At 37.2% G+C, this 13,326-nt stretch overlaps 1 protein-coding gene across 3 annotated transcripts in view; it reads right to left on the bottom strand.

Moving 5' to 3' along the window:
* The window catches only part of hmcn1 (hemicentin 1), a 113,155-nt gene that overhangs the window by 80,143 nt on the left and 19,686 nt on the right, over positions 1-13,326 (bottom strand). For all 3 annotated transcript variants that reach the window (XM_077220048.1, XM_077220047.1, XM_077220049.1), the window contains exons 3-11: positions 11,632-11,790; positions 11,395-11,517; positions 10,456-10,627; positions 10,246-10,352; positions 8,076-8,196; positions 7,195-7,458; positions 6,935-7,079; positions 6,405-6,526; positions 1,273-1,542 (exon numbers count right to left, since the gene is read on the bottom strand). In XM_077220048.1, the coding sequence (XP_077076163.1) occupies positions 1,273-1,542; positions 6,405-6,526; positions 6,935-7,079; positions 7,195-7,458; positions 8,076-8,196; positions 10,246-10,352; positions 10,456-10,627; positions 11,395-11,517; positions 11,632-11,769 (1,462 nt within the window). In that variant the 5' untranslated portion in view covers positions 11,770-11,790. The remainder of the gene's footprint in view (positions 1-1,272; positions 1,543-6,404; positions 6,527-6,934; positions 7,080-7,194; positions 7,459-8,075; positions 8,197-10,245; positions 10,353-10,455; positions 10,628-11,394; positions 11,518-11,631; positions 11,791-13,326) is intronic.

The raw sequence follows: 13,326 nt of genomic DNA, 5'->3' as shown, positions 1-13,326 counted from the left end.
CTAAAAATTATACTGAGGCAGAAAAAAAACGAGAGACAGAAACAGAGAGAGAGAGAGAGAGAGAGAGAGAGAGAGAGAGAGGGCAGAAACCGAGACCGAGCCAAAGAGAATTAAAGTGTGATGCAGGGAAAACCCGTTCCTCAGGTCTTGGGAAAGAATGTTGTGGAAAACTAAGAGACTCATCACTCAACAATGAAGTAAAATTATACAGTTAATGTCACTCCCGCTCTCCTGCTAATAAAACTCAAACCCAACCCTCAAGGGCTTGACATATTTAATCATCATAAAAGACAATCTCAAGTCACATCTATCTATCTATCAATATTACCTCCAAACCACATACTTTCAAATCAAAACAGCTTATTTTTAATTCATTACAACAGAGCATGACTAATAAAAAATTGCCTCAGTATGAGAAACAGAAAACAAGCCTTAATTCTGTAAGCAATATGCAACACTTAAGGTCAGTGAGGTCACATAATTAATCATCTCTGAAGCTCAACCGAACTCAGTCTTTTATCACACTTATCTTTGGTTGGGTGTTATGAGACCTTTTCTTAGAGGCCATTCAGACAGAACACAAATTGTAAAAACAAAATTGTGTTCAGAACGCTGTCATGTGCGAGATGTTGCAAAAAGGTGAGTGCAATAGTCAAACTTATCGGTCTACAGTATGCATACACAGAAAAGTAAAAGCAGCAAAGTGGAATGCAAAAACGTGTTCTCTGTGAACGACCTATTAAACTTCAGTTCTGTTCTGTTAAAAAGCCCATTTCTCTTTTCATTTGTGATCTCATTTGTCATTTTTCTTTTTTACGAAAAGGTTATTTTACCCATGTTAGAGAAAGCAAAGTGATCTGCGAGCATTGTATACTGTCAGAGGAAGTCTTCTTAATTCTGTGTAAGAAAGGGGCGCACAGCCTGTTTCAATGGAAACTGCAGGATCGCAAACAGTGAGTAAGCCCAGCATAAATCACTTTCATAAGTGCTATAAAATATTGCAGTGAAATACAGCAGAAAGGATGCAGTGAAAACATATCTTGTGTTAGAGAGAAGCGGGAGAGTGAACTGCCAAAAGCCCAGTGGGAATTGCTTTTTCTATGCATGTATTAAAATAATAACTAGAATTGAAGTAAAATGAGCAAAAAGTTAATTTTATGATTGCATTGGCAGAACGAATGTGCAAGAAGTAAGCTGCTCTCAACAGTAAAGCTGTTGTAATGATCAATCTTTTGTGGCTTATTGTTTTATCAAAAACACAAACACACTTACCTTGCACATTGAGGTACACACGAGAAGCGGAGACTCCACCCTCGTTGGTTGCGATGCAGGTGTACCAGCCGACATCATCAGGAGTGACTTGCTGGATTTCCAAGGACAGGTTGGCGGTGACATGTATGCGATGGTCCAATTTTGCATCCACGTCCCCTCTCTGCCAAGTCAGGTTAAAGTGCACCGTGCTGGTGACCAGGCATGTCAGAACGACATTTGCACCAGGATACGCTGTCACATTGGAGGGCACTGTGATAGCAGGAGGAGGCTCTGCACAGACACAATGATTCAAGGAAATGTGATTATCAATCTCTTTATACTGGAGCAGTTGAATTAAACAGCCTAATTTGAATCCATTCACATTCACTAATTATTTTCCAGACCTCTCTGAGTTCTCATAAGGTCTTTGGATGTCTGTGAACTCAGCAGATCTGACAGTTTGTGCAATGAGTCTGAAATGTGAAGGGAAACGGGGAGGGTGTTGACAGATGTGTGGATTAGGGCATAAGTGGGGAATTTATACAGGAAGACACATAAATTTCATAAGGGAGGTTTTCTCTGTCACACCTGCTAATCGTGTCACTGGCCCAGCGACAGCACAGTCGGGGAAACAGCTCAGAAAATGGGACAGGGAAAAGGAGACATGTCTGTCTTGATAAACGTTTGGTCAACAATGAACCTATAAGAAAAAAATGACTTCTAGGTGATCATTCCAGCTGAAGGGGAATGTCAGATTCCCAGATTCCATGGTAACCCTGGGTGTTATTGAAGCTGTATCTCACGATACAGCCAAGACAGCAGAGAGGAGCCGGAAGACAGGAAGTGAGGCTATTTGTGCAAGGAGTTTGTGTAAGCACTGTCAGGGACAGTGTGGTGTCAGGTTTCCAACAACGCCACAATGCCATGAGGATACAGTCCTGTTTATTTTTTCAGTCCTTGTTCAACACAAAACCACACATTGAAAAATTTATCTTGTATTGAATTAATAGTAATATAAATCTAATCTGTCTTCCAAGTACAAAATCTGATTGCAGTGACACAAGGACATTAACAGTGTCTCAAAAAATCTAGTGAGCTATCTACCTAAACAGCTTTTTTGAGCATGAAATTCAGTCCGATATTTGAATCCGATTTGTCTGAAAAAATGGCAGACGAGCTGAATGAAAATGAAAATTCACTTTCTGACAGTAGGTGAAACTTATGGAAAAGCAGAAATATTTTTGTGTTACCCCGGTACACAAAGCCCTATACATACTTTAAGAGTCGCATTTGCATGCGTCTAAAAATGCTGTCTAGGTAGCAAAGGATTATATACTGTAAACAGACATGAATTTAGACTTGTTAGGAGTTTAAATGTATATTAATCTTTACTGCTAGGGTGCAAATAACTTTTATAAAAAAAAATTAAAGCTGAACTTGTGTAATCTTTGTGCAACTAGCATCACAAAACTGCAAAAATAATTTCTTGAATACATAACCACTCACTCGCATGCATGAGATTGTTCATGGGCAACACATGTGTTACACAGAGCATGAAGTAAACCAAAGATTATAATGGGCCATTTATTCTGAGGAATCCAGTGCGCTCTCCACTTTGGGTGAAATGAGGGCAGATTTTTGGAACAACGCTTAAATCTGAGTGGATCACATTGGGATTCGAGCTGGGTGAATTGAACTCACACACATGTAAGTGCACTCATGAGAGAATATGAGAGAGAGCTTCTAGGCATGTCAGATGTGGGACATCTCAATAATTTGCCTCATATGTATTCCTCACATGTTATCTATTACGCAGCAGAGTACAAGGTTGAAATGCCTGACCGTTCAGTCATGCACAGAGTTTAGCAAATGCAGCATGCTTCAGTGCTCTCCTAATGGTGGGCATCTCCCTGAATCTTTGCAAACATTGAATGATTCATGTTCAACTTTGTTATAGTGTTTACTTCATCATGACTGTTAAAGGTACAATATGTAAGAATTTGTATCAAAGTATCCAAAAACCACTTGCACAGTGTTATATATTTCTTTCAATTATGTACTTACATTATCCTATATGTTTCAAAGAATTTGTAAATTCAGAGAAATTCCCAATTTTAAATAGTGCCTGTCCCTTATCATTTGTCGCCTGTCAATGATGTAATATTATCATTATCCCTGGTTTCCTCTTGTACTGCCATAGTAAAAAATGGTGACAGATATGGACAACTGCGTAATGTCTAGCGGCCCTGCTAGCGGCCCGCTCACGCTGTTGTTGTTTCGTTCAAACATTATGGACCATGGCAAGCAGACTCTGGGACAAATGGAGAACTAAAACGTTTTTGAGATGCCGTGAGCTTCACGTTAGGGTTCTGTTCACATTTGACAGAGATGCCACTCTTGCATGTACTTTATTAGACAGGTGAGCAAATGAACATAAAAAATTGTTATATAGCTCAACATGATGAAATGTTTGAATATGATCAGTATGTTACTCTAATGTTGATCTAGCTTACTGCTAGTGTCATCTTTACTGCTAGTCTCGCTTTCTGCCTCTCCGTCTCCGTGAACTTTTTTTCTGGAGCACGTCTCTAAACTTAAACAAAACTCAGCGAATACTATTCACACAGGCATGAGAAATATATTTTTATAATCATTTAAGTGTGTACTTTTAAATTATCTAATTCAAAACTAAAACAAATATTCTCTTTTTATGTAATCTATATAAAAAGAGGGATGTCAGTCGTTCTCATTTCAGCTCATTATAGCTCATTATATGTTAATGTGAACACACCCACAGAGAGCGCGCACTATTCAAACGCAAATGATCTGAGGCAATACATGCAAACGTGTCAACGCCCACATCAACTCGATAAAACACACCAAATTTAATCAGATTAATGTAATATGTCGTTTTGCGAGGCTGTGAGGAATAATCCTGGGAAATTTACCTCAGAAGTGCTGGTTTAGTTCCATTTTGAGGAGGAACGGATCCAGCCGAGGATTGTGAATAGTAAGTTTTTTATTCTTAAGTGCTTTGTTCTAATCGCGATATGGAATAGTGTCTGTAAACCGCAAAAAGGCCGTTTAAATATGAATCGCGTGTCTGTGTGTGAATGAATGAACGGCACAGATGCGCACTGTTGTTTACTATGTTACAGACGAAATATGAAAGAAAACATTCCATTGACTAGTTTTGGATAGATTATCAAGTTTTTACTGTAAAATAGACATCAAATAAGCTTTTGTTAGCCAGTTTTTCTCATATGTTAAATATATAGTATGTTTTGTCAAAAATAAACTCATCACCTAAGATGTTATTATAGTATTTGTTCCAATGTAGACTATATCAAACTAATGAATCCTTAACTTTGAAATATGTATGATAAAATGTATACTTTAAAAAAAGAAAGATTACATTTGAAATATTGTTAAAATTATAATTGTTGTTAAAATAGCAAAAAATATATTTACAAGGTAGATGTAAAAAAAATCTTAATAGGTCAATATAAGCCTTCTCATTAAATTATGTATTATTGTTTTTTATTAGTGACACATTTGGGGAGAGGATATATTCCAAAACTTTCTGAAAATACAATATGAGAATTAACTGCACAATTACTAGAAATGTTTACCTTGGATATTATACAATTTGCAAGTATAAAAAATTTGTGGGAAAAGACAATTCTTTTTTCAAGATGTTTCCAACTCTAACTTTGAATGGCCCATAGCCTATTTGAACATATATACATATAATTTTTTTCTTTTTTTCTTTCTTGTGACACACCTGAACGAAAGGCTCATTATGTGGCTCATTATGCAGGTCATTGTCTTCTCAGGTGTGATTCAGAGCATTATTCATGATCCATCACGCCCCCCAGCATATTGCCTTTCCAAACAAAAAGTGTTTTACAAAATTTAAATCAATGTATTGTTTTATGTGAATGATTAGGCTGGGTGATTTTCAGATCATTTTGAAGCAAAAACTCTAGGCAACAACATCCATTAGTCAAAAGTCTGGTGGACACATATTTAGTACCTGTACGTGTTTTGTGGCCTTATTTCAGAAACTTTATTTTTTAGTTTTTTCAACAACCATGCATAAACAATATTCTCTCAAAAATACAAACATGCACATACATGTTGCTCACATATTATGGTAGCCCTGTTTGTGGTGAATAGAGTGCAATTACACCTTTGCCATTAATATGTTTATAAGCAACTGAAAAAGCACAAATGTCAGAGCATGTCAAAACATCTCAAGGACCCCAAAAACAGCTTAGGCCCCAGAGGGTTTATATCCGCGGGACTCGCGTGTGGCGCTGATATCTGTCTCTCATTAGCAATCGCGCCCTGCTTCATACCACAGTCATGTTCAAGGCACACTATGCAGGAATTCCGTTTTTGTCTAACAGCGACCCCTAGAGTCGCTGTAGAGTACTTGTATTTAACGTTCCTGTCATAAATACCACTCACGCAGAGCGTCTCTGAACTTTATATTAATAAAGTATCCTACCCCGTTTGATGGCTTATAACGTTTTTGCATGATTGCAGCTAAATTACAAGTAAATAGCCTATAGCCTAGGCCTACATTATAATTTCATTTGTGTTTTTTGAGTGTAATGTAAACATTACAAAATGCCAGATGATATCAATAAAGTTACATGTACGTCAAATTATTTCGTAACAATGTCCGTTATGATGTCGTTAGACATGATTATTGCAATTTATCATAATAGTTTGCAAATTGCGCTCATTTACCCTATTTACAACGTGTAGGCTTATTTATGTCCTGATAATTATGTGAGACATTGACAACTGTTCTCATGATAATTGCAGGAATCAACTTCAACAGTGAAAGCCCGACAGAGTGGGACTCTTGTAAAGCATGTCGTGATTGGCGCAAGATTTGTCGGGGGCGCTCTTCTCAAACTTGCATTGCTGGTTTTTCCAGCGGCGTCCCCCCAAGTTTTACTACCAGGATGATTCGCCCTACTATAAGTTTGTTTACCACCGAAATGACTTTATAGCTGTTATATTAAGTACAATTCTTGCACTAGCGACCCCTAGTGGTGAAAAAATGACATATTGTGGCTTTAATGTTACTGATAATAACAGGCTATGATGTAGTTAAAAATGAAAGGTGACATTCTAACCAGAAACATCAAGGAAGGTTTGAGCCCGTCCTGTTCCGGCACTGCTGATGGCGATGCACTCATAAAAGCCCTCGTCCTTCAAGGACACCTGAGCGATTCCCCATGATGCATTAGCAGACTCCCTAAAAAGATAATGAAAATGTAAAGCCATATAAAATAAATCCCTTCCCAAATAAACACCCAAAGACGCAAACTACACTTATAATGTTAAAGGTTTCTTCCTATATAAAAAAAACAGTATTAATTTAGATCTGAAGGATCATGTGACACTGAATATTGGAGAAATGGATGCTTAAAAATCAGCTTTGCCATTACCGGAATGAGTTATACTTTAAAATGTATTAAGATATTTTAAATTGTAATAATATTTCACATGATTTTTTTACTGTATTTTTTATTTTACAATAAAAGCATAAGAGACTTTTTTCAAAAACATTAACAAAAATCTTACCAACTCCAAACTTTTGAACAGTAGAGCATGTCACTTTGCACAACATGTCAACTACCCATCTACCATTAATAAGCATTACCTGAAAAGTTGGTCCACACCTATGCGTAGTCCCTCCCTAGTGAAACGCAAGGTATAGGGGATCAGGCTATCCACAGAACACGTAATAGCCCCTTTCTGCAGGTAGTAACCCGGAGTGTGAGTGGGCATGCTAACTTTGGGTGCATCTAAAAAAAATGAAGAAAAAAACACTAGTAACACAGACAGTAAAATATAGGGAAAACTACAAATATGATACTTAGATTGAATATTTGTGGTGGTATCCGTCTACACAAATCTGACCTGGCACAATGCTGGAGTAGGAGACACTGGACACTCTTTGAAAGAGGAAGCCATCACTGTCGTATCCAGTGACTCGCAGAAAAAAGGCCTCTTTGGGTGGAACAAATTCTGTGATGTTCCAAATGCCATGAGGCCGTCGCTCAGGGAAGTAGCGAATGGGCAGCGTCTTCATTACATCACCAGTGATGCTCAAGAGTTCCAGGCGGTCAGCACGAGCAGGAGGGGAAAGACCAGTGGTGTTTAGCAGGATGAAGGTAGGGATTCCTTTGAGTGTGTGTGAAAGAGTGCAGAGGTTAGAAAGGTTAACCAAAACATGTTTTAAATGCTCAAGTACACAGCCACTATGTTGACCTCATAAATTTTACAGCGTGTGTGGTCCAATCAGAATTACAGCAAGGAGAACCAATACAGCAAGGAGGATGATCAAAAGTGACAGTAAAGACTTTTATAATGTTACAAAAATTTCTATTTCTAATCAAATAAATAAATAAATAATCCTGAAAAAAATGTCAAAATAGTTTCCAAAACAATTATAAGAACAACTGTTTCCAACATTGATAATAATAATAAATGTTTCTTGAGCATCAAATTAGCATATTTGAATGATTTCTGAAGAATTATGTGACACTGAAGACTGGAGGAATGACTGTTGACATTTTTAATTTTAAAACATTCAAATAGAAAACTCATTTAAACAGTAATAATATTCACAATATCACATATTTACTGTATTTGTGATTAGATAAACACAGCCTTGGTAAGCCAAAAGAGTTCTTTCACAAATATTTAAAAAATCTCATAAAAAACTATTGAATGGTGGTGTACCTTCTATGACTTCAAACACCTTTAACTAACCTTTAAATAACCTATATATAAATCACCTTGGACTGGCCTGCTGGATGTCATTTTGAAGTCCAACGTTTGTTTTCGGGAAAAGCCAGCTCGGAAATCGATGGTGCTGAGGCCTGATATACGGACTGAGTGTCTGCCCTCACTGGACGTCTGATGTCAAATTGACAACACCACGAAGAAATAAACAAATAGAAAAGTTATTTGTATTTGTTAAGATAACAGCTTTCAATTGTAATGATATAATTTGTTTTTCATATGGAAGAAGCATAACAAAACAAATTTATGTTGACAATCGGCGCAAGATCCACAGATACAGCACGCTTAAAATTCTTGAACATTAAGAATGACTCTCTTTCTTTCTTCACTTTTGGCAGATGGAGCAGTCCGAGTCATTTAAACATGATCCCTGCTGTTTCGTACTGCCCTTTATGACTGTTTTGGTGCTGAGGGTCTGGCGTACGCTTGATGTTGTCTGCAGTTCACTGCTCCAGGGCGAGCCATGGCAACCCATCCTCTGCTTGCATTCTTTTGAAATTACAACCATCCTAAAGAATTAACATGGGCCATGAAGCACTGCATGATATGACGCCAAGAATGATGAGGAGAAGATCCTGAAATATTCCTCTGAGAGATGTGGAGGAGAGAGAAGGAAAGACATGGGATATGGGGATAAAGGGGCATTCAAGAGATTCAAGGGAAGGCCTTCTCAGAGCAATTTACAGAAGATTAAGATTAAATTATATCCATCCATCCGGTTTTTAAAGCCTGTCTTGAATTAGTCCTGCCAAGTGAAATTCAGGCCAAACATTTACTAATCCAACCTAAAACAACCCTGAGGCAGAACACCCTGTCAGACGCCACCAAAAACATGGAAACACTCAGAGATCGTGGTCACAATCTGCATGCTTTCTGACAAACATTGACATTATTTAAACACATTAATTAAAGTTGTTCTGGGAAAAATAAATACGAGAAGGGATTTTTCTATTTCAGCTCATGTTCTTGTGAGAGATGGGCTGTCTGAGCATTTATGTTTATAAATACACTGAAGGTCAGGAGAGTATTAAAAGTGATCACGTTAATGATACAAAAGCTTTAATAAAGACAGAAAGATGGAGAACATATGAAAAAGAGAAGCATGACGGGATCTTTGGCCATTGTTTTTTTTATTTTATTGACATGAAACAGAACAATTTAAATAGCCAAAGTATGAATAAACTTCATACTGAACATGAACATAACCTCCTCTGAACATAGCAATGCCTTTTCCGGGAATGATGTAAGGGACTACAATTCTCTTTAACTTTCAGTAAACCCATTAAAGTTACAGTCCACATAAAAATATACATTTTGCTTTACATACAGGATTGCAAATTCTGCCCTTTTTTGTGTATTTTTTTATCAAATGAATGCAGCAGCTTTAAAAAAATTTTTTTTTAAAATCGCACTGACCTCAAACTTTTGAATGGTAATGGAATGTGTAAACTACATACATTTTCACACTCCATTTTATCTGAGCATAGCTGAACCAAACCTGTTTGTCACAGGACAGATCATGTTCTAAGAGAGGCAATTTCAGCACACATACTATTTACACGACTTGTGAAGGGGAGAGAGGAGAAGAGGTCGTGCGGAAGAAGAAAATAAACTAACAGATATAGGGTGGACTCTGCACGGATCATGCCAGACGAAGATCTCACCCCTCTCTTCAGTCCTAAAGTAAATTGAGGATGACATGGTCTCTCTTTACATTCCTCTGCACATAAATCATCAAGCTCTCCAAATTTAAAGAACAGCCATCCTGCAGATCGAGCAGCCTTTGAGAGGTTCCCTTATGTGTACACGAGCCACAGGGCACAAATCAATCAGGCAAAAATGTTGTCGTTTCTTTTAACTGGCCCTTTGGGACTTTGTGTACCCTGAAGCAACCCACTACCCAGTGGGCTAATCAATGGCCCATACAGAAGATTCCACAACATGTGTAGAGCAACGACATAAATGACTTCACCACACAACCTTGGCCTTCAGTACCTATCCATCAATCTGCAATCTGTTCTTATTCTGAGGAGATAAAACAGACTAAAGCAATAACTTTACCTTTCTGGAAAGCCACCAGTTAAAGTTAAATCATCTACAATGGTACAAAAGCCCTGTCAAATGTGTATGTGCATCTTAGTCTGCGATAAACCAGTTCATCACCTTTATGGTCCACATTCCTGGCGCTGGGTCTTTGAGGTTGAGGACTTTGGCAGAGTTTGGGATGTGAAGGAGCTCAGACAGACCTTCCTTCATCCCGATAAGTTTTCCTAGAAGCACAAGAAGTTCATGCTTCAGTTCTTCATCACTCTACACTATGTGTTTGTTCTGGGAAGACTCTAAACAGGCAGAGGACAAAGATGTTCTCCTTACCCTGAGAATTTCGAATTTCGATGTTTGGTGCAGGGCCGCTTAAGGCAACAGTCACTTCCTTCAGGCTAGGGTCAAAGGGGATCCGCCAGGTGTTAGCAAGCCCGTTTTGGTGATCAGTCGAGAGCAAGTGAACCTTAGAGGACTGCACTGCCTCCTCTACCCATTTCAACACCTGCAGTGAATTTTTTTTTTTAAATTAGTAAGTTTGGATGGTTTGATGACGTTTATGGATGGCTTATAACTAAGTTAAATGTTTCTATGATTATCGGGCAGGGTTCTGGATTTATGGAAAAAGGACAGAAACAAGTTTCATTTAAGCTTAAGGACAGAGACATTGAACACATCTATAGCATAGCAAAGGGCTAGGATTTTAGAGATTTTAAAATGAAAGTACATTTTGAGAAGCCGTGCTTTTGGAATTATAACTCCAAATAAAGTATTTTATGTCTTCTCAAATATTTCAGTTTGTGTTTGACTCTAATATCAAAATTCTGGAGGATCACCATAACCGCATAAGATTGATAGGAATTTTTGGGAACATCAAAAAAGAGCAAACTTATAAATCCTTGGTTTTCAGAGAACTATAAAACAGTATCCGAGACTTCAGGATCATGTTCATGTTACCATGCTCAAATTAAGTAAAGCCTTCATCCATGAGCATACTACTGTATATCACTGGACCTCAAGCACTTCTATTATCTTTTCTAATCTTTCTAATAATTTGTTCACTCTGTCATCTTATGGTTGTCGTCAAAGACTGTATATGGTGGTGTAGTCTAGTGAATAAAAATCTGGCCTGGAAACCAAACCAGAATATTAAGAGATTTCATTATTACTCCTTGGAAATATACAATAGCAGCAGTGTGCTATTCCCTGAAACGCAAAGAAACAGCAAATTGACATTCTTTGAGTAAGTCAAACAAGGCCAAGCAGTCTTACCTCATTGACTTGTTTCTTGTCGAGATGGAATACCTGTCCTGAGCTGGTCGAGGCGATCTCCTCATATACCTTATAGCCGATATGCGATCGGTCATCACAGTCACCGGTCAACACAAACACCACCTGCCCACATACATGCACACTGATAATTTAGCAGATGCTTTTATTCAAAGTGAATTACAAATGATAACAATGTACTATGCTAATATGTATGCTGAATGATTTGAATGATTTGACCTGTGACTGTTTCTGCTGAATGAGCTGAAGAACGTCATGGGTCAACTTGTAGTCTTTTGATCGGGCATCCGTAAACACATAAATGTAGGACCCTGGTAGGGAGATTTCAAGGGCAATCTTGATGGCTCCAATGCTCATCTCTGGACAATCTCCACCTCCCTGAAACGATCCATAATTATTTGTTTTTAGTTTTTAGGGAGAACAAGTCTCTATACTCACTAAGGCTGAATTTATTTAAAACACAGTAAAAACAGTAATATTGTTCAATATTATTTCAATTTAAAATAACTGCCAATACTCCCTGATCCAATAGAAGGTAACTAGATCCTTCAGAAATCCTTCTAATCATTTTGTGCTCACATTTCTTATTATTATCAAAATTGAAAAGTTTTGCTGCTTAATATTTTTATGGAAACCATAATAAATTTTAACAGGATTCTCTAATGAATAGAGCATTCAAAAGAACAGGATTTATATGAAATAGACATCTTTTGTGACATTATAAATGTCTTTACTGTTACCTTTTGATTCATTTATTGCATCCTTGCTGAATAAAGGTAATAATTTCTTTAAAAAAAAACTGACCCAGAACTTTTGAACAGTAGTTTATATATAATATACATGGGATTTTCTGGCACATTAATAAGAACTTACAACTAATACATTGTATGTTTAGTTAGCTACTCCAATTATCTGTCCATTTTCTTAACATTGCATTTCCTCAATGGTTTCTTCCTCATTTATGTAGACATTCTAATTTTTCCTTGCCACTATTTACATTTATGCTTTCTGGCATCCATCTAAAGCAACTTTAACTAAATTCAAGGTATTTATTTGGTCAGTTCTTACATTCATTGAGGATCGAATCCAAGACCTTGATGTTGCTAGAACCATGCTCATCTGTTTGAGCTACAGTATTACCTTTTACACTTGGCTTGCTCATTGTAACCCTATTTTTCTTTGCCTCTTATCTTCTTTATTTATCTTCTCTTCTCTGTCAAACTGCTTTTGGTCAAACATCCCTGAGCGTTTTAAGTAATAATAATAAAATAAAATGTGTATTGTAAAAAGTGCTGCAAAAATAAATCAAAATTAATGTGAGCACACAGTCAATGTGTTCTGTCGATGGAACATTCAGGTTCCTCAAAGGCAGATATTCATCTTAATTGACCCTTCGTAGGGAGTTTGATTGACAGGCGATCTGACTAATCATAATCCGCCATCCGCCATTTTTGTCCGACAAAGCAGTCAGGAGAGTTAGTAAATTAACGTTGGAGGATTTGAACTTGAAAAAAGGTGTGTACTGACGTCTTTCCGTGGCTAAAATAACATTCCTTCTTATGTTCATTCATGTTAATTTGATGCTATAAATAAACTAGAATGAACAGATGATCGGTTCACGGGCAGCTTTAACTGAGGCTCTACAGCGATCTGTCTAGGGCTGCAACTAACGATTATTTTAATAATCGATTAATCTGTCGATTATTTTCGATTAATCGATGAATAGGATAAAAAAATAAAAAGCATTCATTTCCAACCCTCTATTCAAAAACAGAACTGACAGTGCAAAAAATCTTCAGAAAGTGCACATACATGCTCCTTGAACATCCTTGAGCGGTTTAAGTAATAATAATAAAATATAATAAATAGTACTAACACAAAAAACATACACATGTATGCTTTACATCCACCAAA

This window comes from Siphateles boraxobius, unplaced genomic scaffold (assembly GCF_051911475.1).
Source record: "Siphateles boraxobius isolate OS27281-9 unplaced genomic scaffold, OSU_SipBor_1 8, whole genome shotgun sequence".
Lineage (NCBI taxonomy): Eukaryota > Metazoa > Chordata > Actinopteri > Cypriniformes > Leuciscidae > Siphateles > Siphateles boraxobius.
The sequence above is the reverse complement of the archived record's forward strand: the minus strand, read 5'-3'. Positions and strand labels throughout refer to the sequence as shown.